This window comes from Octodon degus, unplaced genomic scaffold, assembly GCF_000260255.1.
Source record: "Octodon degus isolate 3935 unplaced genomic scaffold, OctDeg1.0 scaffold00035, whole genome shotgun sequence".
Lineage (NCBI taxonomy): Eukaryota > Metazoa > Chordata > Mammalia > Rodentia > Octodontidae > Octodon > Octodon degus.
In genome coordinates, this window is record NW_004524611.1 from 8,420,781 (window position 1) to 8,447,581 (window position 26,801).

A 26,801-nucleotide genomic window follows, 5' to 3' on the forward strand; every position below is an offset into this window, starting at 1 on the left:
CTTAAAATTTTAAAAATGAAAAGTGTTGGGGATGTAGTTCAGTGAGTGTGAAGGCTCTGGGCTCAAGCCTCAGTATTGGAGAAAGAGAAGGAGAGGGCAAGGGGGAGGGGAAGGAGGAGGGGGGAGGAAAGGGAGGGAGAGGGAGGGAGGGAGGGAGAGAGAGTATTTTCTATTGGTCATTGCTACAATTCCTCTCTCTAAAAGAATCCTGGAACTTCAGTTACTTGGGGAAGTTTACAGTAGGGGGAGGGAAAATAGACGCCCGAGTATAAAACATCAATGACCACTGGGCGTGGTGGTGCCTGCCTGTAATTGCAGCACTTTGGGAAACTGAGGCAGAAGGACTGTAAGTTTGAACCCAATCAGGGCAATTTAGCAACTTAAACCACTAAGGATGTAACTCAGGACAGAGTCCCGGGTTCAGTCTCCAGGACCAAAAATAAAAGACTAAATCAAAACAGTGGTGACCTCAGAGTAGTTTCAGTACAGATCCTTACCTGATCTTCCTGTGGGCCCCGGGTGGGTGGCACTCTCCAAAACATCCAGAGCAGCTACACCCAGTGGGGTGAGGGTGCCACAGTGCATGGCCACAAAGGTACCACGAAGCTGTGCACTTCAGGGACTTTTTTTTTTTTTTTTGCTCCAAATGCCTTCAGGGCAGGTCTGGCTGGCTTGAGTTGTGGGGATCGAACCACAGGAACCTGAGCCTGACTGCTTTGTTGAAGCAGCCACTTAAAGAACTGAGCTAAGGGGCAGGCCCCCACTTCAGTGACTTTCTATTTAACTTTTGTGTTGTGAGTCTTGTCCCCGCGAGCAAATGTTCAGGTGAACTTTCACTCAGGTGAAGCAATGAGGCCGCGGCTGGTGATGCGGAACAATTCAGTGATGTGACTTTCGGTTCCAGAAGCTTGGGCTGGTACCTTGTGCTAAGACCAGAAGTTTTATTCTTCTTTGTGTGTTTTGAAGTCTAGGGAATAATTCTAAAATTGAGCTGGCTGCACATTCTATTGCGTGGCTGAACCCTAAATGCCGTGTCATAAAACTAACCAGGGGCGATGCCAAATGCTTCCGTGGGAATCTCAGCAACCCAAGTGCCCGCAGATGCCTTTTGCTTCCTGCAGCATTTCCACCGGGAACCTGGCTTTCTCTGACTTTCCAAGATGCACACCGGATGAGCAGCCCGACCCCCAGGACTAAGGCAATAGCATGACGCGAGCCACTGGTGGGCAGCTCTCTTGGTGAGCAGATCAGTGGCCCAGAGACTGGTAAAGTCCCCCGAGAGCTCGTACTCTGAACAGGAAATTAAAGGGAAGACAAATTCAGTGCTTCTCAGTGATGAGGTTTTGTTCTTTGCCACTAAGGTTGTTAACAAGTTAGGAAAGATGCAAGGCGAGCAACAGGAAGAAAAGCAAAGGCTGAAGACACGTATTCGCTGGGAATCACGGCTTTGTGTTGCTGTGAGCGCCGTTGCTGGGCTGCCGCTGCCATTTCTTCATCAGACTTCTACGTGAGAAGTAAGGGCTCGAGATGGAAAGTGATGCACAGTGTCCTTCACCCGGGGCTGTGTCGGCATCTGCCAGTCCTCTGGCTCCGCCTCGTGTGAGGTACCTACAGGGTTTCTCTACTGTGTGTCTCTGTCCTGATAATCATCATTTAATCCCTGTCAGCATCTTCAGAGGGGTCCGCATGGCCAGGTGAGTCCTGAATGTGATCCTAGCCTGCATCCTACCTGCGGAGGCTTGAAGTCCTTCTGCAGCCAGCTTCCCAGGAGAGGAGAGCACAGATTTTCATGCGGATGTACTCATCCTCCAGGGAGCCCCCACAGCATACGTTCCCCGAGAGCAACGGGCCCACCTGCTTTGTCTGCTATGCTTGTAAGCCATGTAACCACATTCTCTCCATGATGTGCAGTGAGATCATGGCTCCTCGTGATGTCGTGGCTGTCCTACATTGAGCATGTGCTCTAATCTGTCTGCAAAAGGGCATGTTACCTATCAGAGTATGTCCTGGTCTCTAGGCAACACGGGACTAGGTCTTATTGTTAGCCACACTCTAGGTAAACAGTAGGCACTCAAATATGTACTGAAGGAAGGAATGGGGTGTGGACATTTCAGGGAAACTGAGGGAAGAACTGAGTTTTCATAATGCACAGAAAGGCCTTATGAGACAGTAGCTTCCAAGGTACAGTAGCAGTTTCCTTTCTGCAAGTCATGATGCCTCCTAGATGGATGACTGCTATTGGCTTACATTTTATTGACCTCATAGATTTGTTTATATTGACTTGTAAACTGATTTTTATTTTATAGTTGTGATAGACCTATGAGCAAAAGCTGTTTTATGTTTACACATGGTAGTACATTATAATAAAAATATATTAGGTCAATCCTGAGGATCTGAAAGAAGTTTTTCTTTGGACAGATCTAATCTATAACTTGGGTGTGGTGGTGAACACCTGGAATTCCAGCACTATGGGAGTCAGAGGCAGGAGAACCCTTGAGCTTAGCCCCGGGGGCTTTAGTGACCCAGTGGGACCCTGCTGACCATTTTTCCAGATGGTTGAAGGCAAAGTGAACTCTATCCACTGAACAGCTCACTGTCACTGGAACAGAAGCTGGCAGTGAAAGCCAGCCAAATCTGAGATGTACGATAGGTTTTCTTGAGCAACGAATAGCAGAAGGTTTAGGTTTTATTGTCAGCGCTGCAGAGGGCTGGGAGGTGGGGAGAGGTCACGGAGATTCCAGCTTTGCTCTACCCACTGTCAGGAAAAGAATTTCTGCTTTAGAACCACCTGTCTGTGGTGTGTACCAGGCTGACACTGGATGAGGGGTGGGCCTCCCTTAGGAGAGTGGATCAAATGGGATGCTGATCCTGGAGGAAGGTGAGTCCTCAGACTACTTGTGAAGGATGGTGACAATGAGTGATCTGGCAGCGTTTATGGCCTCTGTCTTTTGTCAGCTCTTTGTAGTTGGGCAATTAGTGTTGGGAGCTCCTGTCCACAAGTGGGTGATGAAGTAAGCCTGGAGCCATGGGTGTAAAATCTACACTTAGTTGGAGCCTCTTTTGCAGGAAGAAGACCAGAACCGGCTGATCTTGTATGCTGAGACCCCCATGGTGCCCACCTACTTTGTGGCTGTCCAAGTGCCACAGGAGGGGGCCTCTAATGTATTGCATCTGTTTCCTTGTCTCAGATGTGAGTTTCAAAGGCCAAGGACCAGTGAGAGTACCTACCTACTCCGTGTTTTAGCATCAACTGCCTCTTTTCCCATCTCTTTTCTTTCTACACTTCTCCAAGAAGTCAAGAAAAGCAAACCAAAGGAAAGGTGTAAACTATATCAGTCAAGTTGAGCTGAAACACACCTCTGGATTTTGGGCACTCACCACTAAGCTCCAAATTCAGATCTACAAGATTTCTCATGAATAAGGAAGCAGAGAGAGTCAGAGAGGAACTTGGGGGAGGAAGAGCCGGCCAAATAGCTCAGTGGATTAAAGCGCCTGCAAGCACATGCAGGGGCAGAGGGTTCAATCTCCAGGCCTGCCACCGGCCTCACCCCCGGAGTGTGCTGAGAGAGCAAATGAGACCGGGCGTGGTGGCCCATGCCTGTAATACCAGCACTTGGGAGGCTGTAAACAGGCGGATCACTATGAGTCTGATCTAGTAGTGAGACCCTGAACACCCTGTAGTTTCTTTGCTAAAATACAGAAAGAAAAAAAAAAAAAAAAAAAGAATGGTCTGATTCCCTTCAACGCTCTCAGTGTGCATGAGGAGGGATGTTTTTAGGCTCACAGTTCTAGAGGTGTTGGTCCACAGCTGACCGGTTCCAAGGCAGAAGTGGCATGGTGGAGGAGGGTGCTGGGTGACAGCTGCTCTGCTCCTTCTTGGGGGATGGAAAGCAGAGAGGAGGAGAGGTACCCTTCCAGGTCACTTCCACAGTGACCACTTTCTTTTTTTTTTAATTTTAATTTTATTTATTTATTTATTTATTTACTTTTTTACATTTATTTATTGTGTGTGTGTATGTGTGTGTGTGTGTGTGTGTGTGGCCAGCTCAGCCCACCCGCGGGCGGGGCTGGCTGGCATGTGGTGCTGGGGGATTGAACCGCGGTCCCTGTGCTTTGCCAAGCTTGTTCCAAGTAGGTGCTTTAGACCACTGAGCCATCTCTCCAGCCCAGTGACCACTTCCTAATGGCAACTCAGCTCCAGCACCCCCAGCATCCAGGCCCCTTCCAGAAACCCCACCTCTGAACACGTGAGGTTTTGGCGGACATCTAAACCAAAACCATAACTGGAGCATCTGATGACCAGCGACCCAACTGCCGATCTGGAGCTCAGGTAAAACAGGAGGCGGACACACTCACAGGGTGAGTCCAGCCCCTTAGCTTGTCCCCGACTTCCTGGGCCACCTGGTTCCCTCTGCAGGCTCCAAGCTCTTCCCCAGCCAGCTGTCACTCAGAGCATCATGCTAAGTGAAATGGCACCAAGACAAATAGCACAGAAATCAGGGACAGTGAATTCCCTGGATGGCCCTGGAGGAGCAGCATGGTGGCATGGTGCCACCTAGACCTTGCTTTATGACACTGGGCTACTTTTCAAGCATGAGAGGAGAAACCAAAAATAAAATTCCGTATCAGATTTTAAAAAACAAATAATGGCTTCAGTTACCCACATAAAACGACTTTGTGTCTTCAGATGGTGGATCCTGGCCCCTGTCCTCTCATCTGTCTATGATTTCTTCTAGCCACCAGGATAAGGAAAGCCATGAAGAAAACACTTTGAGAAATAGCAGAGACCCAAAGCCAGAGGCCTCGATGGCTTGGAGATTTGTCAGAAGTGCCATCTGTGATATTTCTGGCCATATAAATTAAGGAGACTAGGGCCTATGTGCGTGTGAGGGGAGGGGACACCAAACACTGTCGGAGCCCAGCCCTGAGGGGCAGGGGTGGGAAGGCTACGTCACTTCTCAAACTATAGATGGTGCCAACAGTTAACATTTGGGAAAGAAGCAGGAGCCTTCTTCCCATGGTCTGCAGGGATCAGGAAGAGATACGGGGTTTCTGGGACCTTCCAGTTCTCCCCACAGACCAGGGACCAAAGTCTCTCCATGGGAACCTCGCTTCTCTCTTCATAAGCCCACAGAGAACCTGGGGGATAAAGAAGGTGCTGGTCAGATGCTGACCTCATGCATCCCTAGGTGGGGACAGCTGCGAGTGGACAGTCAGGGCCAGTGCTGAGATGTTCAGCCTGTGAGTTGGAGCCTCCCATGGTCCTAAACCAGAGGGACACTTTGTCTTTTAGTTCCCAGACACGTGCCCATGTCCATGAGTTAGGGTTGCAGCATGGAGTGAGGTGGGGCCGCGGTGCTTGTTCCTTTTCTCCTGCCACACTGGAGGGTGAGGCCTGCACCTCTCCATGTCTCCTTTAACCTGAAGCTCTCTGGCTCTTGTCACATGACACAGTGACCTCAACATGCTATGATTTAGGGAGACAAACTCTTTTCACTGATCGTTTTCCGTCCATGTGCTCATAGACCCCAATGCTTAAAGATCCCAAAGGAAAAATGGCACCCAATATGTCTCGCTGTGCTATAACAAATGAGAGAGGAGTCTGTGTTCTGGGTTCCTTCCCAGTAAGGAGACAGGACCGTCACAGTGACGCAGACTCCTCACCGTTCCCTCCAGACCCACTTCCATGACAGTGAGTGCCTTGGAAGATTTCGCTAATCCTTGAGCCCAAGCCCCGGATGTTTCCACCCTGAGCTCCTATGGTCTCCAGAGCAGGGATTGGATGGAGGCAGCAGGAGGCGTGGCTCACATTGGTGAGGCCAAGGTCTCTGCCGCTCTGCTCTTCATTACGGTCTTCCAGCTGCCTGCGCTGACTTCAGCCTCCTACTCAGGGTCCACAATGGATGACAGGTGTCAAGTTCTGTCTCATTTGGGGGGACGTATGGGCAAGGGCAGGCTGGCTTTGTCCCAGTCCCACATTGCAGGAGATTTTTTGCCTTAAATAAGAGTGATCCCTCCCCAAGTGGAGAAGCCCTCTGTCCCGTCTCAGGGATTCCCGTCTGACCTCAGGATCTGGAGAGCTCAAGACACAGAGGAACAGCCAGGTACATAGTGCACACCTATATTTCCAGAACAGTGGGAGCCTAAGGCTGGAGAATTTCAAGCTCCAGCTCAGCCTGAGCATCTTGGTGACTTAGGGTGACCCTGTTTCAAAATTTATTTAAAAAAATATGTATATATATTCAAATATATATTTGAAGCTCAGTACAAGGCCCTAGATATTCAATTATCAGTACCTAAAAAATAAACACAAAGGAGACTACATTGGGAGGTGCTGAAGTATTTATTTCACAGGGAAGGAGTTGGGGAGAGGAGGTGATCACCGATCAGATGCCACCAAGGAGACACTGTGAACCCCACACTGGGCAACAGGCAACTACAGGGTTTGAGTCCAGGCAGGGTTGGCCAGAGATAGAAGTGGAAGAAAGACGGGAGGTGGCGGAGGGTACCACACAGGCAAGGCTGAGCCACGCCCCGCGGCCGGAGAGCCACTGGCACGCGGCCAACCCTGCTGCTTCTGAGCTGCTTTGTCCCCGTCCAGTGAGCAATTAAGCGGCAAGCTCAAGGCCACACAGCTACATCTGCTCCACTCACAGCACACACTCAGACACGCACGCACGCACGCACACAGGCGCTCACGCTTCGATGCATGCACACACACACACACACACACACACACACACACACACACATCCATATATTAACTCTGATTTATAAGTGCACCCTGACCAGAGGGCAATCGGAAAGCAGGGGTTACTGTTAAGTGAGGAGACAACTGCCTTCTTTCCTGTCACCTGCAGAGCTTGGGGTGAAATGCGGTGAGCGCAAAGCATCTTCGAGATTCCCGGAGCCCGGGCTGGGCTGGCTTCCTCAGCCCTTCTCCGCGGGCCGGGACTCAGGGTCCCCAGCCGGCAGAGCTGCATGGATCTGTTTCTGGCCTCCTGGCCCTTTGCAGCTGAGAAGACCACGTGTGCGCAGCTTACTTCTAGTTCCCCATGGACCCGGCAAGAGGGCCGGGCCGGCACATCTAGAGGAGCCAAGTGCCCGGATGACCAGGGTTGGTCACATCAGCTGTTCCCAGACCACCTCGGAAACTTCCAGAGCTGCATCTCCTGAAGCCACCCCTGTGGGAAGGCTGCGGGGTGGCGGCTGCCTCGGGTTGCAAATCGGCATCTGAGCAGAAGCGACCTCAGAGGAAAATAGAGGCGGGGTGTGTGTGTGGGTGGGGGGGGCGCCTCCACGTCTCCTCTGGGTAGAGCGGGGCTAGGATGGAGCTGAAGCCCCTACTGCACTGAGGACCACGGTGAAATCTAGAAGCTGCTGTTGCTGCAAAGGATGAAGGAGCGGTGGACACCCCACCAGGCCCAGGTCCTGATATGGGGGTGGAAGTGACAGGAGAAGTGGAGTCTCACCCTGTACCAGCCCACATCCGGGGCGCAGAAGACACACGGCTCCTGGCTTCCCAGAGAAGGGCTGGGGGCCTCTTCCAGGGTGCAGGAGCCTTAGGGCAGCTGAATGCCTGAGAAGGACTTGCAATCTTCATTTGGGGGCCCCTGCTGCCGTGAAAGGGCCCTGGGGGCCCACGAGCACCTGTTGGGGCCCTGTGGTCTCTCCAGCGGGTGCCTGCTCTTGAAAATGAACGGGCCCTGTCCTGGGTTGGACTTTGAAAGCCCCAACTTCTGCCAGCTACTTGATAGAGTTCTTAATCGTCCACCTCTGTCCAGTGCAGCCTCGGAGGATGAGGTCGATGCCAGCCAGGCCCCGGTTCTCCACCTCCAGGCAGCGTCCTGTGCCCTTATTCATGATGGCTCCGTTCTGGGAGGAGTAAGGAGGAAACAGAGACAGAGATTAAGAGCCATAGCTCCCAGCACATGGGTTTTCACAGGGAACCAGTTCCACCAACATTTCCCCCACCACGCAAGGATCATGAGGGCTTCCTCTGGAGACTGAAAGCCAGAACACACAGGGGGAGATTAAAACACACTGGATGTTTCAATTTTTAAAAATGATTGCAATGAAAGTTGCACGCCCATAGATCCACCTCCAAAGCCTCCCCTTCCCTTTGCAAACACTTATCCCTCGTTCTTGCCACTTTCTGAAGCAGTTCGGGACTCCTTTTCTCTGAGTGTCTACTCAGTGTGATCAAAAAGACAATGACTGCTGCTGCTGAGCATTGTTGGAGGAGCAGCGGGCTCGAACATACCCGACGCTGTGTCCTCATCTCCCGAATTCACCAGATTTGCCACTGTGCCACTGCTGACTCTTCCACAAAGCCAAAATGACCACGAAAGGAAAACATTTCAGATGGATTCAGGACAGGGAGGGAGCCAGGGCAGCACAACTAGAAGGAATGATGAAGAAGGACTTGCAGGACGGCTTCGGAAAATGGCAAAAACAAAGCGATGAGTGTGCTTGAGGGGAAGGAGGGTATTCTGAGGAAGTTTTGGGGGGTTGTGTCTTTTACTGTAACACATGTATAAAAAATGTAATATTCACTGTATTTTCCAGTGACACTGAGTACACAGGCTCTATCAAGTCTGAAGGGCTGTGCAGGTTAGATGCGTGGCTGGGGCTGCGATGGAGTCAGGTGGAGAGTTTCCTGTGACTCTTGCAATTGGATGTTCTTAGCCTTCCTGGCCAAGGAAAGGTCCTTGGGGTTTTCAGGGAAGCGGTGGCACTCTGTTCTCTGCATTTACCAGAACTCAATGGCCTAGCCCTAGTATAGGCATCAGGAAGGCTGCATCCCACAGAAATTTCTCTCTCTCCCCCCCCCCCACACACCTACCTGAGGATGCCTTAGCTTCCCAAGCCCCACTTGGACTGAGAGAGACCTGGGCTCCTGGCTCCACTCTGGACCTCTGGGGAACACAGGTTCCCTTCTGTAGCCCCACCCACAGCTCACTCACCTGGATGAAGTTCCAGCGCTTGTACAGGCTGCTCTTGACCTTGTCGCAGTCGAGGAGCTGGGGCAGCCGACTCTTGGAGTTGTCCACTAGGCAACGTGTATCAGGTAGGAGCGTGGTGGTCCCCAGGGCGCCCAAGTGCAGGAAGCCTTCCTTGGTATAGCGGGCGAGCTACAGGGACAGCAGGGTGGCGGGGGAGATGGAGGCAGAGGTAGAGGTGAGGCCAGGAGAGGAAAGGCAGCCTAGACCTGCAGTATTATCTCTGGCTTATGTCAGGCCTGTGGTGCTGTCCTGCTTCTGTCCTGAAGTATGCCCAACTCACCTTGGCCCAAGAAGCAAGTCACCAAAACAGCATTCAACCTCAGAAGTGTTAAAAGAAATAAAAATGAAAATAATTGTGAGATACCACATTTTCTTTCTTTTTTGTGTATTTGGTACAGGGTCTCACTACAGAGCTCTGAGTGGTAATGATCCTCCTGTTTTCAGCCTCCCCAGTGCCAGGATTCCAGGTGCCCAGTCTCAGTGGCCCAATCAGTGAGCCCAGAGGTGGAGCTAGCATGGCACGTGGTGCCAGGGACCAAACCTCGGTCCCTACACTTGCCTAAGCAGGTGCTTAGTCCCCTGAGCTATCTTGCTGGCCCTACATTTTCGAAAGAGATTGCTTGGAGTTTTGGCAAGGTACCAGCCTAAGATAGGGACCCTTACACAGTAAGGCTGGAGGAAGGATAAATCATTCCAACCTTTCAAAATTGGGACATCTAAACATATACTTTGTGTTTTTAAAATGTTTATCTCTTTTGATTCAAAAATCATTTTTAGAAATTTATCCAAGGGAATAATCAGAATTATGAACCAAGGTTTACAATAAAATATTTGTCACTACATTATTTATAATGGTGAAAAAAGCAAAAGTACTCAAAAGGTGCAAAACATTCCTCATACACACTCTGTGTATACATACATACACAGCTACTGCACCAAATGTCAGGAGAGTTTTGTAGGTTGCAAAGGTGCCCACACTGCCTTCCTTCCTTCTAGTCAACCTTGGTAATGGTTTTGCAGCAATTCCACCACGCAGTGGAATCTATTTTTCTACTCCTTGGATATTGGTTGGCCTTGCGACTTGCTTTGGCCAGCAGAATGTGGCAGATGCAAAGATGTGACTGGTCCTAGACTAGAATTTTGAACTTCCAGGCTTCCATTCCCTCTGAGAACCCTGTTGCTGTCATGTGAGTAGGTGAAGATTGGCCTCTGGAGAAACATATGACCCAACCAAAAGCCACCATCTAGATGAAGCCAACCTAGATCACACAGTCCCCAGCCAGCTTGCTGGTTGTCCCTAGCAGATCCAGGAACAAATCCAGACAAAGCCAACCCAGCCTGGTTCAGCTCACAAAACCACCCAGCTACCCTGTAGACAAATGGCCAAAAATAAACTATTTGTTATGCAGCATTAGCTGACAGACACAAAAGTCATGTTTCCTGGCAGCCTTTCCCATGGCGGCCTGTACTAGGCTAGCAGTCTTCTCCCTTCCTTTTTCTCTCCTGAGAAGTTAAAAATCACCATTCTATCTAAAAACAAATGCATCTTCCACTCATCTTTCACATTACAGACTAAATAATCAAAATATGTGTAGAAGGAGTATGTTATAAACGTGGTATGTACTATCATTTAAAAACAGAAGCCAGATGTATTAACTTAAATTCTGCAAGTGTGTTCTGAGGAGCTCTCTGCTAGCCCAGCGTGCAGACACAAGCCTGGAAATAGGATGGGGCTGTGTTCCCACTGAAAGGCTGAGAACAATGTGAGAGGCCCAAACAACTCTATATTTGTTCACATAATCGTAAGAACAAGGTGGCTGTCAGTTGTTAGCACACGGCAGACGCCTACTAGTATATACGAAAAGCATGCTTCGCATTGTTTCTACGATAGGAATAAGTGATGTAATTTTCACTACAATACCGTGAGACAGATTCTATCATTGTCTCCATTTTATAATGGGGAAACTGAGGTATGAAGACATCTGGACACCTGGCTGTGTCTTGGTCTCTCTCTGTAGGTTCCTAGACACAGTGGCAGGCTGTCCAGCCCAGCAGCTGAGCAGCACAGACAGGGACTTCCCCCAGATCGCTGGGGGATCCCTGCCTTGTTCTTGGAGTGTGGGCCCTTGTACTTCTGAATGAGGCAGGAAGCCCTCTGCTCAGGAACGTAAGTGACTCTTTGCTGGTATCTAAGTTTCTCTGTGGGGGTTCCCAGCTCTTGGTGAAAGCTACTCAAAAACCCTTGGCTCTGATCCCAAAAGGGGACCCTGCCTGCTCCCCTTGAGCAAGTGACAGGGAGTTTATTAAGTGCCCTTGAAAGCGAAGCCATTAACATATGCTGTACACCCAAATTAGTTCCAAATCAGAGTAATTGTCAGAGGCAAAATGGTAAGAAAATCATAAGCCCTCCCTCCTCCTCCCTACACAACATTTCCCTGAATATATTTAAATTCTCCAAATGCAAAGTGATGAATGACAGCAAGCTGCTTTTATGTTCAAGGGAAAGATATACACAGCTGCTTATTGAAATTATGAATCAATCTATTATCCAGCAGGCAAATGAGCAGTGCTAAGAACATTAATTAACTAAGCATATCTCTGACCCAGATGTTTAAAGAGCGAAGCTAAATGCCACCAGGAGTTAAGAGGTTCTTCTTTCGGAGGTATTTTTGAGACATGAAAACAACGAGGTCCATGCGGCCAGGACCTGCAGAGGGCAAATGCCAGCTCTAAGCCACACAGGTGGCAGAGTGGGCAGGGGCAGGTGAAGAGGTCCCTGGTGGAGTTTCTGTTGGGTGAAGTCACTGAACACGCTGGGTTAGTGCACATGGCCTCAGGGGGCAGTGGCTGAGGGTCCAGCATCTGGCTTCTTGCGTGAGAAAGTTGGGAAGAGGGCACTGTGGTTGGAGGACAATGGGGCAGAAGTTCAGCCAACAGCAGACGTGACATCTGCTTTTTCTCCAAATGCATGCAGTCGACCTGCTGCCGAGCAAAGCCCCCTACTTTTGCCCCCGTCCTGGACGGCGTGCTTTCATAGTGCCATCTGTCTATGGCAGCTACTCATTCGCTCTTCTCTCTTCTTAAGCACATCTACCATTTGTTCTCTGTGACTTTTCCTGCCTCTGAGACTCCAGCTCTTTCCCTGCTCAGAGATGATCTTTTCTTGTTTTTCAGAACCAGGGATTTAACGCAGGCCCTTACGCTTGCCAGGCAAGCACTTATCCTACTGAGCCATCTCCCCAGCCCCTGAGAGATGCTCTTGACTGCCCTTCCTCTAGGGCTCTCTGGCTTCACCCTTCCAAGGCTTCTTCAGTGTGATTCTCTCCTTTCACAGTGTCTCCACTAATTCAGTCCCCATCATCCCCTCTCAAAGTCTTGCAGCCACATGGTTCCATGTGCTTTAGTGTCTCTTCAAGGCATGATGGGATATTATTTCTGCTTTGCCCACTTTGATCATCCAATTACCAGCTGACAGGCAGGTGAGTCGCTGTTACTTCTTTGCTGTGGTGAACCAATTATGCACATTCATGTACAACTTTTTATTTTTTCCCATGTGCGAATGAATGTTTCCAGTTCTCTTTGTTGCAGCATGCTATGATCACTTCTTTTTATATTTTATTCTTTTAAAAGCTGTCCAACTAACTTTCAAAGCAGCTACACTGCTGTATATCCCACCATCAGAGGATGGCAGCACTGATTTTGGCAGCTTGGTCAAGTGTCATTATTGTCTGCTTTTTTAAAACCTTCCACTTATCTTAGTGTGAAGTGGGCAGTATGCTTTTGATTTACATTTTTCTAATGATTAATAACACTGAGCATCATTTTATGTACTTCCTACCAATTTACATCTTTTTTGGAAAAATATGTATTCAGACCTTTTGCCCATTTTATTTATTCTTGATAAAGTCTTATCAAATATGTAGTATAAGAGAAGGTCCTCAACCTCCCTAGGTGCTGGGATTATACGCGTGAATGGATTTTCTTTTTATTGTTGAGATGTAAGACATTCTTTATATGTTCTGGATAGCAGACCTTTTGCAGGTATAAAATTTGTGTTTTCTTCCATTCTTGGTTCTTTCTCTTTCTCTCTCTTTTTGATAGTGTCTTTGAAGCATCAAAGTTTTTAATTTGGATGAAGTCCAATTTATCTATTTTTTTCTTTGGTCACTTGTACTTTTGATGTCATATCTAAGACAGCACTGCCAAATCCAAGGTCATGAAGGTTTGTCCCTTCCTATGTTTTCTAAGACTTTTATCATTTTAGCTTTTGTGTTTAGGTCTTTGATCCGTTTTGACTTTTTTTTCCTATGTAGTATAAGAGAAGGTCCCACATACTTTCTCTTTCATGTGGCCATCTCATTGTCCCAGTAGCATTTGCTGAAAAAGCCATTCTTTCCCTATTGAAGTATTTTGCACTCTTGTCAAAAACCATTGACTGTAAATGCGAAGATTTATTTCTGGTCTTTCAGGCCCATCCCGCTGATCTCGGAGTTCATCTTTCTACCAATACTGCACTGTCTTAATTATTATAGCTTTGCAGTAAGTTTTAGAACCGGCACGTGTGAGCCTTCCAAGTTAATTTTTCTTTTTCAACACTATTTTGGCTCTTCTGGGCCTCTTGCATTTTTGTATACATGTCAGGGTCAGCAGCCTCATTTCTTCAAAGAAGACAGGTACAATCTTGATGAGGGTTGCATGAAAACTGTAGGTCAGTTGGGGAGTACTCCCATCTTAGTGTTCAGCTTTCTTTTTAATCCTGCCTTTTATGCTGTTTCTTTTATTAGTACATGTCTGAGATATAGAATGAATATATTCCTTATGGGCAGTTGGTACATAGACATATCACATCTTAATTCCTTTTCCTTTCTCCCTCCTCTCTCTCTCCTCTCCTGATCCCTTGCCCGCCTGTTGGAGGTCTACCTCCCTGTTTTCTATTATTTTGCTCTTTAAATTATTTATGCCTTGAGTTTCTCATGCAAGAGAAGCCATGTATATTTACCCTCCTGCGTCTGACCTATTTCACTTAGCACCGTGATCGAGAGAGTTACAGATGTCATATTACAGTGATGCCCCCTTGTCTGCACTTATAGCAGCGCAGCTCAAGTCTGGACCTCTAATCTATGAACACCAGATATCTTTCTTAGGTGGATTTTTAAAGTTTTCAGTGTCTAAGTCTTGTACATTGTCAGTTCAGTTCATTCCCAAGCATTTTAATCCATTTTCAATGCTATTGTGCACGGCATTGGTTTTTAAATCCTCTTTTCCAGAATATTCACTGCTCAGAGTACTGTACAATCACTCTGAGCTGTAGACTCTGCCAGCTTCCTGGGCTCCTGCCCTCTCGGCGCCATGGCCAGTGCTGACTGACCACCCTTGCTGCAGACCCCTGTCCCAAATGTGTCTGGGCCTTGAATATCTTTTTATTTCTCCCATCAGCCACTGCCCATCCAAACCTGTTCCCCTGTCACCAGGCTGTGTCCTTCCCTGATCTCTCAGCCTGGTGTCCCAGGCCCTCATAGCCTCAGAGGACCTCACCTGTCCCTTGACTGAGAAGCTGCCTGCCCTGCTCCTCAACACCCATCTTCCTGCCTTCTTCCTCAACTCCTCCAGTCTCCAACAACGTCCTCACCCTGCAGTCACCACAGGCCCTTAGCTTTCTCTCTGCTTGTTCCCCTTTCCCATCAAGTTACCAACGTGACCAGATCTCAGTGGCCAGAAAGGTCTGCCCCAGTCACAGCTCCTTCCTACGTCAGCCCTGGGATCTTGTCTCTCGTATCTCTCAGGTCTGCCCCAGTCACAGCTCCTTCCTACGTCAGCCCTGGGATCTTGTCTCTCATATCCCTCAGGGCCTTAAGAACTGACCCATATCACCACATCTCCAGTGAGGCTGCTCTCCCAAAGCCACGGCATTCATGAATTTGCAGCTTTGGTTGTTCTTCTGTTGTGTCTGAACTACAGGACAGATTCTGCGCTGAGTCCCAGCGATACAGCCTCTTCTGTCTTGGAGATTTTTCTAGTCACAGGGCTTTCCACAGCACCTCTATGCTAATTGGACAAATTTCTGTTTTCAAACAACCTTATTCCTCAGTTCTAAATTTGTGCATCTAAATCACTACTTGACAAACTACATGGATGTCCAAGAAGTACTTCAAATTTATGTAATCAAAATTGAACTCTTCCTTCAGTGTTTTTTTAATTGATTTAATTTTATGTATTTGGTACGGGGTCTCACTTCGCAGCTTGGACTCAGTGATCTGCATGTTTCAGCCTCTCCGGCACAGGAATTATAGGTGTGCGCCATCACGCCCGGCCTTGGTGGATAGCTCCACATGCTCAGGGTGGTCAGGAACAACATGTGGTACCAGGGATTGGCCTCGGATCCTTGTGCTTGCCTAGGCACGTGCTCAGACCACTGAGCTATCTCCGCAGCACTTCCTTCAGTGTTCTTAATAACCCCTTCCACATGTTCGTCCAGCATTTGTTCCAGCTCAGCAGTAGTAACTCCATCCTTCCAGTTGGATAGAGCAAACACTTCAGCTTCTTGCTACATTTGCCTCTTTCTCAGACCTTCATATGCAGTCTGTCAATGGTCTGTATCTGAAGAGCTGGAGATGTAGCTCAGTGGCATACATGTTTGCCTGGCAAGTGCAAGGTCCCGAGTTCAATCCCTGATACCACAAAAATAAATAAATAAATAAATAAATAAATAAATAAATGGCTATGACTTTGCAAATAGGAAGCATGAACTAGTCTGTATCTGGTCTCCACTTCAGCTGTTGCCTCCTCATTTGAAGCCATCTTTGTCTCTTGATGAAGTCAATGCAATCCACTTCTAATTTGTCCATGAGATCCTATTAGTCTTGCACTAATATCATTATCAGAATGACTGCTTTCAAAATATTATTTAAAATTATGTTGCTGTATTTTATTTTTCAAGAGATGAGATCTTGCTGTGTTTCCCCCGTGGGTCTCATGGAATCAACTGATCTTCCTGCCTCATCCTCCTGAGTAGCTCTGGTCCTACAGGCATATGCTACCATGCTTGGCATAAAATTATTTTACTTTAGATCGGATTATGATCAAGTTGTTCCATTGTTACAATATTCCAAATGCTTGTCATGCCAATCAAAACGAAAGCCCAGAATCTTTACTGTGGAATGAAAGACTGAGTGCAGTCTCACAAGAGCTCTCTGAGCTCACCTCCCACCTTGCTGTCACTTGCTCTCTCTGTGCCAGTCACACAGGCCTCGTTGCTGATCTGGGAACAAGCTGAAGAGGTTCCTATGAGAGCTCCTGCCCTGACTATACCTTCTCTTCTGAGAGTTCTTCCCTCTGATATTTAAATATCTCATTTCCTGATCTCTTCCAGGTTTCTGCTTAAAACGTCATATTCTTGGGGAGGCTTTCCCATGGCCAACTTCACCTCCAACATTCATTCCTTATCTCTTCTTTTGCCTTCTTTCCCTCCAAGCACCTATTCACTGCTCTGTAAAGAGACCGATTGAGCATCTATTTCTATACAACTCACCTTACAGTGGAGGGAACCAAATAGCAAACTAAGGGATAAGAGATAGTCTAATAGAAAATAATAGGTGCTCAGAGAGAAAAAGTCTTCTCTGACCTCCCTCCTTGAGCATTACCTATAACAAATATTTATGACATCATGAATCAATGCCACACTCCTGCTTTAAGCTCAGCATAGCTTACTCATGGAGACAGCCAGGTATGATAGTAATGATGAGAAAGTGTGAAATATTTCTAGGAAATATAAAGTGGGTTCAAAGAACCAGGATAGGCAGGTGCCTAATTCAGAAGAGGGAGGTCATAGAAGGCTTCCTAGAGGTAGATTGTCTTAGCTCTTTTCCAATTGCTGGAAGAAAATATCTGACTGCTGGACTTACTGAAGGAGAGCTCTATTTTGTCTCAGTCTCAGTCCATGGGTGGTTAGTTCCAAGGAAGAGGGCACAGCAGCAGGCACAGTAGAGGAGAATCTGCTCAACCCATGGCATCCAGGAAGCAGGGAGTGAAAAGAGGAGCCAAGGACAAGAACACACCTTTCCGGGCCACACCTATGACCACCTCCAACCAGGCTCCACCTCCTCATGGCACATCTAGCTATGAACTCGACAGTGGATGAGTGCACAGAGGAGCTTGGCACCCTGAGGTCCAATTGCTTTCCACACACAGGAGACTCTGGGGGGACATTTTAGATCTTAACCAGAACAAAACAAACCATTCCTGACAGAATCCTCCAACTACATTAGAAGGTGGCCTGACCAGATCTGACAAGAAAGCAGGGTGTCCAAAGGCTTGGAGACCAGAGACAATGCACACCTGGAATGACCCGAGCACAGCTCACCATGGTGGTGTGTGGGGGTGGGGATGAGAGCTGCAGTACATGGGCACAGCCTGAGTGGGAGTCACGGCCCGGTCAGGAGGAGCCATCTGATGACAATGTGCCCACTGAGTGGAGAACAACAGCAGTGGGGCCTGGAAGCAGCCACAGGACTGGAGGAGGCCTGGAAACAGTGGTGACCATGAATGAGAGAAGAAGGTAGACTTGCAGGTGCAGGCGAATTAAGAATCATTCTATCTTCCTGGCAAGCCAATTATTTTATCATTATAACTTTCATCATTATAAGACACACTTCATCTTTAATAATGCGTTTTGTTTTAAAGGCCATATGACATTGATGAAGCTACTCCAGCTTCCTGCCCTTTTGAATCTGCCAGCCTTTCTAGTCTCCTTTTTTCTTTTTCAATTTCAGCTTTTCCCTCTCTACATGTTCCAGGTGTGCATCTGGAAAACAGAGTATTGTTGGTTCTTTAAAAAATTAAAGATGATAATCTCTGTCTTTTAACTGGAGAATCAAGTCCATTTGTATTTATGGTGATTAATGATATGTTTGATGTTATTTCTACTACTTGCTACCTTTATTAAAAGTGTATTTGGTTGCTGCAGGATCTCACTACACAGCTCAGACTCATGGTGATTCTCCTGCTTTCAGCCTCCCCAGTGCTAGGATTACAGGTGTGTGCTTCTACATCTAGACTTTGGCCAGCTCAGCCCACCCTCAGGGGCAGGGCAGGTGTACCACATGGTGCCGGGATCGAACCACGGTCCCTGCGCCTGCCTAAGGTTGCCTAAGCAGGCTCTTTACTCTGCTGAACTATCTCATTGGCCCTATTTTTACTTCTTTCTTTGTGCTATTTGTCTACCTTTTCCTGTTTCCTTTTTCTATTTACTTACCTTTTTCGGGTTAGTTATGTTTTGGTTTATTTGCTAAAGTATTATTATTATTATTATTATTATTATTATATGTATTTGGTATAGGGTCTCACTATGCAGACCTGACTTGTAGTGATCCTCCTGTTTTCAGCCTCCCCAGCACTGGGATTACAGGTGTGCACCACCGTGCCTAATCTTGGTGGTCAGCTCACCATTCCTAGAGGCAGGGCTGGCCTGGCACGTGGTGCTGGGGATGAAGTATTATTAGTATATTTCATTGTTCTCTCTGTAGATCTGCAAATTATATTCCATTTCTATTATTTTATTGTTTACTCTTGAAATATTGATACTTATAACTTAGCAAAATTTAAGTGCATTTGCTACGTTAACACCCCTCTCCTCCCAGTAAAGTTGATGGACATAGGACGTCAAAGTGTTCACTTCCTCCTTGTTTAGGGTTTGGGTTATGTTTCTCTTGCTCTCCAAATTAGATATCACTTTAATGATTTTACACAAGAAATTGTTGCTTATATTTATTTATGTGGTTGTGAATTTCTACATAGTTCATCTCTGCCTCAAGATATTCTTCTGGGGGTCATTTTCCTGCTTCCTGAAGTAGTGTCTTCCGTGACAAACAGATTTTGTTTATGTGAAAATGCCTTAGGGCAATTTGTTATGCAGCTAAAGCTATCTGATGCAAGCACTTTCTTGGTAGACTGAAAGAGTTTAAAGGTTATGCTTGCTGTAGTTTCTCCAGAATCTAGCTAGATGGTAGCGGGGAGAACTTCCGAGGCCTCCAGTCTGCTCTATTCCTGGGAGTGAGTCCATTATCTTTCCTGCGCACTCAGACAATCACAGACAAAACCATCTGTGCAATATGTCACCTCAGTCTGATGTTCGCTGTCAGCAAAGTAATTCTGCTAGTGGAGGAGAAGCGGGTGACCTCACATCATGGACCAGTGAGTAGCGGACGTCCAGTGCTTCCTTCTCTGGGTTTATGGCTCCCCCAGAGCTGTTGATTCCAACTCCTCCAGTCACAGCCAACACAAAATCTGAAGCCAGATCCCCCTTTAGGCTCTAGAGTTGCAGACCTGAGTCCCCCATTCCCCTCTCCCATGCCCCCCAACCTCACCAAATGATGAGTCACAGTTCCTGTCTTGACATGTATCTTTTCCATCTTCTGACCCCCCCATTCAATCGATGAAATTTGCACAGAGCTATATCCCTAGCCCCTCTATTTTACTGTATTATTAATATTTTTTTTGAGACAGTGTCTCCCTGCGTCACTAAGCTTCCTAGGTTGGGGTTGAACTTGAACTTTTCCTGCTACAGCCTTCCACAGTACTGGGACGACAGCATGTGCCACCATGCCGGCTGCCTTGAGGTTTCTCAGAATCATCCAACAGCCAACCCGCCTTCCCTGGATGGAGGAGAGGCCTGCCTTTCCCTCATTCCATCCTCACTGGTTCCTTAAAGGTGATTTTTGTCACTTATATTGTTGTATTTTTATCTACCTTTCTTTGATGGGGGTTTTGGTTACGGTTGTTTTGAGGACACCAGCATCTTACCCATTTTCATACAGCACCAGGACCAAGAAAAGAATCTTACAGAAAGCAAATGCTATGCAAATGCTTTTGAATTGAATGGGATTATTCTAGATTTGGCTGCTGGACCCAAGAGGGGAAAGGAACATTATTATCCTTGACTGTAATGCACTAGGAAAGGAAGAAAAAAAAAAGAGCTTTTGTGCCCAAATACAATTAATTTTCATTTAGGGGAAAAAGGAATTTTCTATTTGAGATGATCTAAGAGACACACATAACTATTAACCCAAATTTAAGATCCTTGAGGGAAAACTAAAATATGCAAGTTACAGCCAGATAAACAAAAGAAACACGGGCAAATAATGGCAGAATGGCTCTGGAATACAGCAAAATCCATTAGATTGTCAATAAAAACATAGCTCGCAATTGCTTTACTATTAAGAGTCTCTCTCATCACTTTAAAATCAGGCACAGTCAGTGTAAAAACACATAGTAAGTGAAAAATGGAGTTTTCTCACCTTCTACGCAGGAAGCAGAGAGATGTGTTTCATTGATTTGAAGTTGCTTTGGGATAAAATTTATGTTTGCTGTTTGGCCACAAGCACAGTTCCTTATGACTGCAGGAACATGTATATATTCCTAATATCAAAAGGACTTTCTCGTTCTCATTCCTGAGTGTGAGAGAAGAGGGGCCAAGTGATAGAAGAGGCAGGCCAGAAGTGGCAGGAGCCTTTCAACCTGGCCCAAGAGCCAGCTGCAGCTGCTGGTGTGCAGGGTACAGGCGGGGGAATTTCCGTGTCCCCACTGTGCTTTGACAGTGACAGAGGGCTCCACCTTTGGAGAAGCCTGGTGACATATCCTAAGCTGCATACAGAAAAAAAAAAAAAATACTGTCTCAAAAAGGAGGGTGTTGGGGCTGCTGAGATAGCTCAGCAGACTAAGTGCCTGCTTAGGCAAATGCAAGGGCCAGGGTTTGATCCCTGGCTCCACATGCGGTGCCGGCTCCACCCCTGGGGCTCACTGAGCCTGTCACTGAGTCTTGGTGTGGTGGCGCACGCCTATAATCCCAGCACTGGGGAGGCTGAAAACAGGTGGATTTCCACGAGTCTGAGCTGTGTAGTGAGGGCCTGTACCAAATACATAAATGGGGGAAAAAAGGAGGCTACTGCAGGCCCGAGAGAGGAAGAAAGGCAGGGAAAAGGAAGTGCACAGAGCCCGCGGGGGCGCGGCAATGCTCTATGTCTCGATTAGGAAGCTGCTTTACTGTGGTGTGCACCTGTCCAAACTCATCAGATCGTGCCCTTTGAATGGATGTGCTTTACTGCACTTACTTTCTGCTTCTATAATGTTGATTTAGAAATCTATCTGGCTGCTAGAAGGCGCGTGGCAGAGCCAGGTTTTCTGCAGAAAAGGCCCGCTCCTAGAGGTCAGCACAGCTCCCGTGTCCTCACCAAGCGAATGGTCTCCCCTCCCCCACCTGCCATCATGCAGGATTCAAGCACTGCTTTTCCTCCAGTGCATTTACTACTGAGGGCGAACGTGCAGAAACGCTTGTGCCACACTTCTAGCTTGATGTCCCTGCAGGGAAAGGCAGGAGACAGACCACGGCAGCGTGAATGTGAGGAAGGGGCGATGAAGTAGGGTCTGGGAGCCACAGGGCCACGCTGGAAGGGGCGGTAGCACCTTGGTCCCCTTGCTGCTCCGGGGCGCCTTCCCAGGCCTGCCATCAAAGCTCCCTCCTGGCTGCACAACTGGATAAGGGAGCGGATGCTGCCTCTCAATAAGACAGACCTTGAGAAATGCATTTCTTTCCGGTCTCGGTAAAATGCAAAAGTAGCGTCGCATCCCAGCCCAGGGTGGCAGGCTCGCGCGGCTCACTGCGCAGTGCAGTCTAAACGAAATCCCTACCAGGGCCCACAGACTCATTCGCCAACCAGAACAGGGTTCCCGGCTCTGAGTTGTGTCATTGAGAGCAGAAGAGAATAATGGTGGATTTCTGGGGTCTGCCTAAAAAATCCCAGCTGTCACTAGATAGGTTTTCTTTCTTCCCTCCCTCCCTGCTTCCTTCCCTCCCTCTCTCTCTCCCTCCCTCCTTCCCTCCTTCTTTCCTTCCTTTTCCTTTGTGGACTGGGAATTAAATCCAGGGCCTTTGCATTGAGCTACAGCCCCAGCCCTTTATATTGTTTAAAAAAAATTTGAGACTGGGTCTCTCTAAGTCACTAAATTTCCCAAGCTTGGCTTGAACTTGCAATCTTCCTGCCTCAGCCTCCTACAGTGCTAGGATTACAGATGTGCATAATGACACCTGACTTATGGGATAATCTTATGGCTCTGGCCCAGCTACCATAGCTGTAAGAGACTCTGTTTCCTCATCTTTAAAATGGGAATAATTATAGGGCTATTTCTAAGGGTAGTTAGGGAGATTATACAAAGCAACAGGAGGGTACACATATTTGCTATTGTTACCTTCCCTGACCTCATCTATCACTCCTCATCCACCACTGCAGAACTGCAGCTTTGTTCTTGTGTTACCAGGATCTTCCTCTGTTTCCTGAGGACTCTAGTGTGGTATCGCGCAGCCAGTACTTCCTGGTGTAGCACTCAGACCCTCTGAGCTTCCTCCTTGGTCCCAGAGGCCTTGTCCAAACCTTGGTGTCCTGATGTTTCAAGTGCTCTGCTAGCAGCTGAGAACTCCAGGGCCTCCCTGTCCCCAGACTTGGTCAGGCTGGATCTGCGGGCTGCTGGTGTTGGACCTGCCCTGCTCAGCTCCTGCTGGCCTCCGCCCCACCCCCACTCAGTTTCTTTCTCTGGTTTGGCCCAGATTCCATGAGTCCTTGCCTGGAGCGGACTAGATTCTTGGAAGGATGCTTTGGATTGCACTTGGGATCCTGGCTCCATCTCTGAAGCAACCCCAGAGCCCCACTCCCCTTAGGACTCACTGCCCCATTCCATCTCTCAGGGTGATGGCAGAGAGAAGGTGGCAGACTCTGCCTGTTTCCTGCCTCCAAGTGGACTGTCTGCTAAATGCCGGCCTCAAACACACCCAACTTTAGCAGAGGCATCCGAGTGGCCTGAGTTACATGCACATGTGACAACCTCTGTGTCGGTGCCCTGAGAATTCACCAGTCACTTGGATCGAGGTCTCCAGTATCATCCAGGTGGAGTTCAGAGTCCATTTGTCCATGTGACATTATTTAGCCAATGACAACGATGTTGCAAACATTGGGGCTCTCTCCCATTTCTTAAGCCCCAGTGCAGAATCTGCTTTCTCCATTTCCATGGGAAGGTGGCTTCTCTGTCCTCACTCTCTGGGCCTCCTTGCCACGCTGCTCCTTGTCATGGTGAAGTCTCTCACTCTCCACTGGACACAGAGTACATGCTGCAGCCGTGCTAGGCCGTGTCCACCTTGGGGTCACCTCATAGCCCCAACACAGTCCCAACCAAGAATTAAGGTTGCTTCTCCACCTGCCACTCATATGTCACTTGAATACAATTCATGGAGAATTGAAGAACTGCAGACCTGACACGCATGGCGGCACATGCCCAGAATGTAAGCACTCTGGGAGGCTGAGGCAGGAATGAGTTTGAGCCCAGCCTGGGAAACAGCAGCTTAGTAAGAGTCTGTCTCAAAATCAGAAAAGAAAAAATATGACTGAGGATCTAGCAGCCTGTGTGAAGGGCCTGGGTTCAGTCCCCAGTACCACAAAGGGAAAAAGAAAGGATTTGTGGACAACCCACCATGTGCTACACCCTTGTCAACCAAAGCACATTTCCTCAGAAGCACATTCTTTCCTGGAATTCCAGGCTTGTGGCATTGTGAGTTTTGCTAAGTGAGCTAGAGATCTTAGTTCTTGAAGGGCAACCTTGGGCTGACGCCTCAGTGGATTTCATCCAGGTGGAGTTCAAGTATCTGTGGAAGGCAGCTCATGAATTTCTCTCTGGAATAAAACAAAGTAGCTTATCTTTCTGGGCAATCTTCTGTACTTTGATTGGGAGAAATACATGGTGTGATACGGTTTTGTTCCAGCTAAGATGAGGGAACCTCTCATTTCTGAGCATTAATCTTCACAGTCTGCTGAATTTTCCACAAATGGTTTAGAAATATAACTTGTTCCTTTCTGTCATGTCTTAGCCTTCCCTCCCCCTGTGCCTTCAACTGTCATGGCCCCACAGGTCCCCTTTGGGCCTGTCTTCTTCCCCCACAGGCAGCTCCCTGGAAGATTCCCTTCACTCACCTCCACCCCATGCCCAGCTCCCACTCCAGCCTGGCTTCCTAGTCACCTACATGGGACAGAAGCTCTCTCCCAGGTGCTTTACTGCTGCCACCAGTGCAGTGTCTTTGTGGTCCCCGGAGCTCTGAAGAGCAGGACTCGCCTTGGGGTGGTGTGGCACCTGCCTTTCCAGCTTGAGCTGCTCTGGCTCTTTCTCCACTAAGTCCGCAGCCACATTGGGTCCCAGACAAGCACTGGAACCCTAGTACCACTGCTGCTCGGTCCAGCATTGGGTATGCTCAGTGCCCTGGAAGATCTCACCACTGGGATTCCCAAAGGGGCCCTCCATGAATGCACAATGCCCCCAAATAGAACTTACGGCTTCCCCAAACCTGTGTCCCTGATTGCAACCCATGGCGCCACTACCCAGCTATTAACCCGGGGCCTTGAGTGTCACCTGTGCCCCCGTCATCCCTTCCCCTGGGCCTCTTGAATATCATCTTCCAAGCTTACCTCCTGAATAGTTTTCAGCAATTTTTTGTGTTAAAATAGTTTTTCACATATAAACAAATTCAGAGTCACTACAAGCCCTCCATCCAGCTTGTCCTACTGCTACCAGCTTACGTAACCGTGGTATAATTAGCAAGGTCAGGAGATCAACATCCTACTCGCTAGTCTCCAGTTCTTCAGTTTGTCACTTATGTCTTCTTTCTGTTTTAGGATCCAAAATAAGACTGCAAAGTGCCCGCTATGACGTCTCCTGACGTGCATCCACAGGAGGAACTTTCCACATCTTTGCTGTCTTTAAGGGCTTCGCCACTCCAGCAGTTATTCTGTAGAATGTTCCCTGACTTTGGTCTGTCTGATGCGCTCTCTGAGATACTTAAGCATTTCTAAGGAAAAAAAGCCACAGAAGGGCAATGTGCCCATGTTCCTATTAGAATAGGAGATGTTTTCTTACCATGAAATTCATCTCACTCCCTTGATCAAGTTAATATTTTGTTTCTTACCTTAAAGTCACCATTTCCTGTTTACAAGGGAAGATTTCTTGAAACATGCCCAGGTATCCTGGTTTTTCATCTTATTTTATTGGCTCATTTTATCACCCTTTAATAGTTTGGTACTGCACAAATTATAACAGTGACGATTGCATGCTGATGATTTTCTATTTTCCAGATTCCTTGTGCATTTATCATGTCTCCAAGATCTCAGACTCTAACGCCTAGACTTTGAAAGAAGTCATTCATTTGATCTAAAAAGTCTTGGCTTTCTTACTTTTAAACCAGAGATATAACACTTGACTCACAGATATGTGACAAAGGTTAAAAAGTTAGAATACCTGGCATAATTTCTGGCCTCAAGAGACTCAACAAAAAGTTGCTTTTCTTTTTTCTTTCTTTGTTTTTTAAAAAAAATTTGTGTATTTGATACAGGGTCTTGCCACACAGCTCAGACTCATAGTGATCCTCCTGCTTCAGTTCCCCAGCACTAGGATTACAAGTGTGTGCCACTACACCTAGTTTTGGTGGCTGGCTGGGCAGGCCTAGGGCCAGGCCAGCACTTTAAGTGGTATCTGGGATCGAACCCAGGTCCTTGCTCTTGCCAGGTAGATGCTTAGACCACTGAGCTACTCCCTGACCAAAGAATTGACTTTCTTTTCCCATTACCCACAAACCTTTCTCTTATAAAGAGTGCTCTTTTTGAAGTACACATTGAGGTCTATGGAATAAGGTTGACCTACAGTGTGATTCACAACTCCTCCTGGGCACAAGATGACACAGAAAGCATCTCAGCATTGTCACAGAAGCACTTACTGTTGCAGGATGTATGGAAAGTGTTGTTTACTAAGTTTTGGTTTCATTAAGATTCATGGATCAATCAAAGGCCTTCACAAGCCTGGTTGGCCTTGGCCAGCTCCTAGATAACCTGGAGAGTGGATTAATTAGTAGTCTTACTCCCCCGAAAAAGCATAATATGACAATGATAGAGGTTCTGGATTGGCTGGCCTTGTGTCCACATGGTGAAACCTCCTTTCCTGTTTGTGGCCAAATCCGGCTCAGGCCCTGTGGGAATTTTACTTATCAAGCCTTTGGGGAACAGAAACATACAGCCTAGTTAATTGATGGGAGTCTTTTAAAGGATGTCCTATGCCCTAGGACACTGAGCTCTGGCACACAGGAAAGAAGCTGTGAAGTAGCCAAGCAGTGTAGCACTGTGACCTCCTAGCAAGGAAGGAGACATTGACTCCATGTCTCAGAGCAACATGAAGAAGGATTTCACACCTTTGGGTAACCAAGTTAACATACATGGCTGCCCAGGAAGGAGTGGAGTCCTGCGAGTTCTCTCGAACGTAGCAGGTAACCTGCCCCCAACTGCCAAGCCAGTCTGCATGGTGCTGCTCACATTTGGCTTCCTCTGGCCTCAGCTGGTGGGACCCAGGCTCCCCAGGCTCCAGCCTCACTTACCAGTGCCTTAAACTCTACCAGTCCTAACCTATTCATGGTCCACATTGCACTGAATGGCCATGATCTTGGACCCTCTCAATTTCAAGCCAAGCAATCACTTAACAGATATCACTTCTCCAAAGAGAAATAAAAAAAAAATCTGTGACCTGAGCTATCAGGGGATGAGGGTTATTGATGGTGGTGGTGGTGGTGGTGGTGGTGGTGGTGATGGTGATGGTAGTGATGGTGGTGGTGGTGGTGGTGATGGTGGTGATGGTGGTAGTGGTGGTGGTGATGGTGATGGTAGTGGTGATGGTGGTGGTAGTGATGGTGACCATCATTATTATTGTTGTTAGTATAACTATTTG

At 47.6% G+C, this 26,801-nt stretch overlaps 1 protein-coding gene across 2 annotated transcripts in view; it reads right to left on the minus strand.

Moving 5' to 3' along the window:
* Positions 1–6,746: 6,746 nt before the first annotated feature.
* Galnt17 (polypeptide N-acetylgalactosaminyltransferase 17) overlaps positions 6,747–26,801 on the minus strand; it is a 508,402-nt gene continuing 488,347 nt past the window's right edge. For both annotated transcript variants that reach the window (XM_004630407.2, XM_023714399.1), the window contains 2 exons: positions 8,967–9,134; positions 6,747–7,875 (listed from right to left, as the gene is read on the minus strand). In XM_004630407.2, coding sequence (XP_004630464.1) covers positions 7,747–7,875; positions 8,967–9,134 — 297 coding nt within the window. In that variant the 3' untranslated portion in view covers positions 6,747–7,746. The remainder of the gene's footprint in view (positions 7,876–8,966; positions 9,135–26,801) is intronic.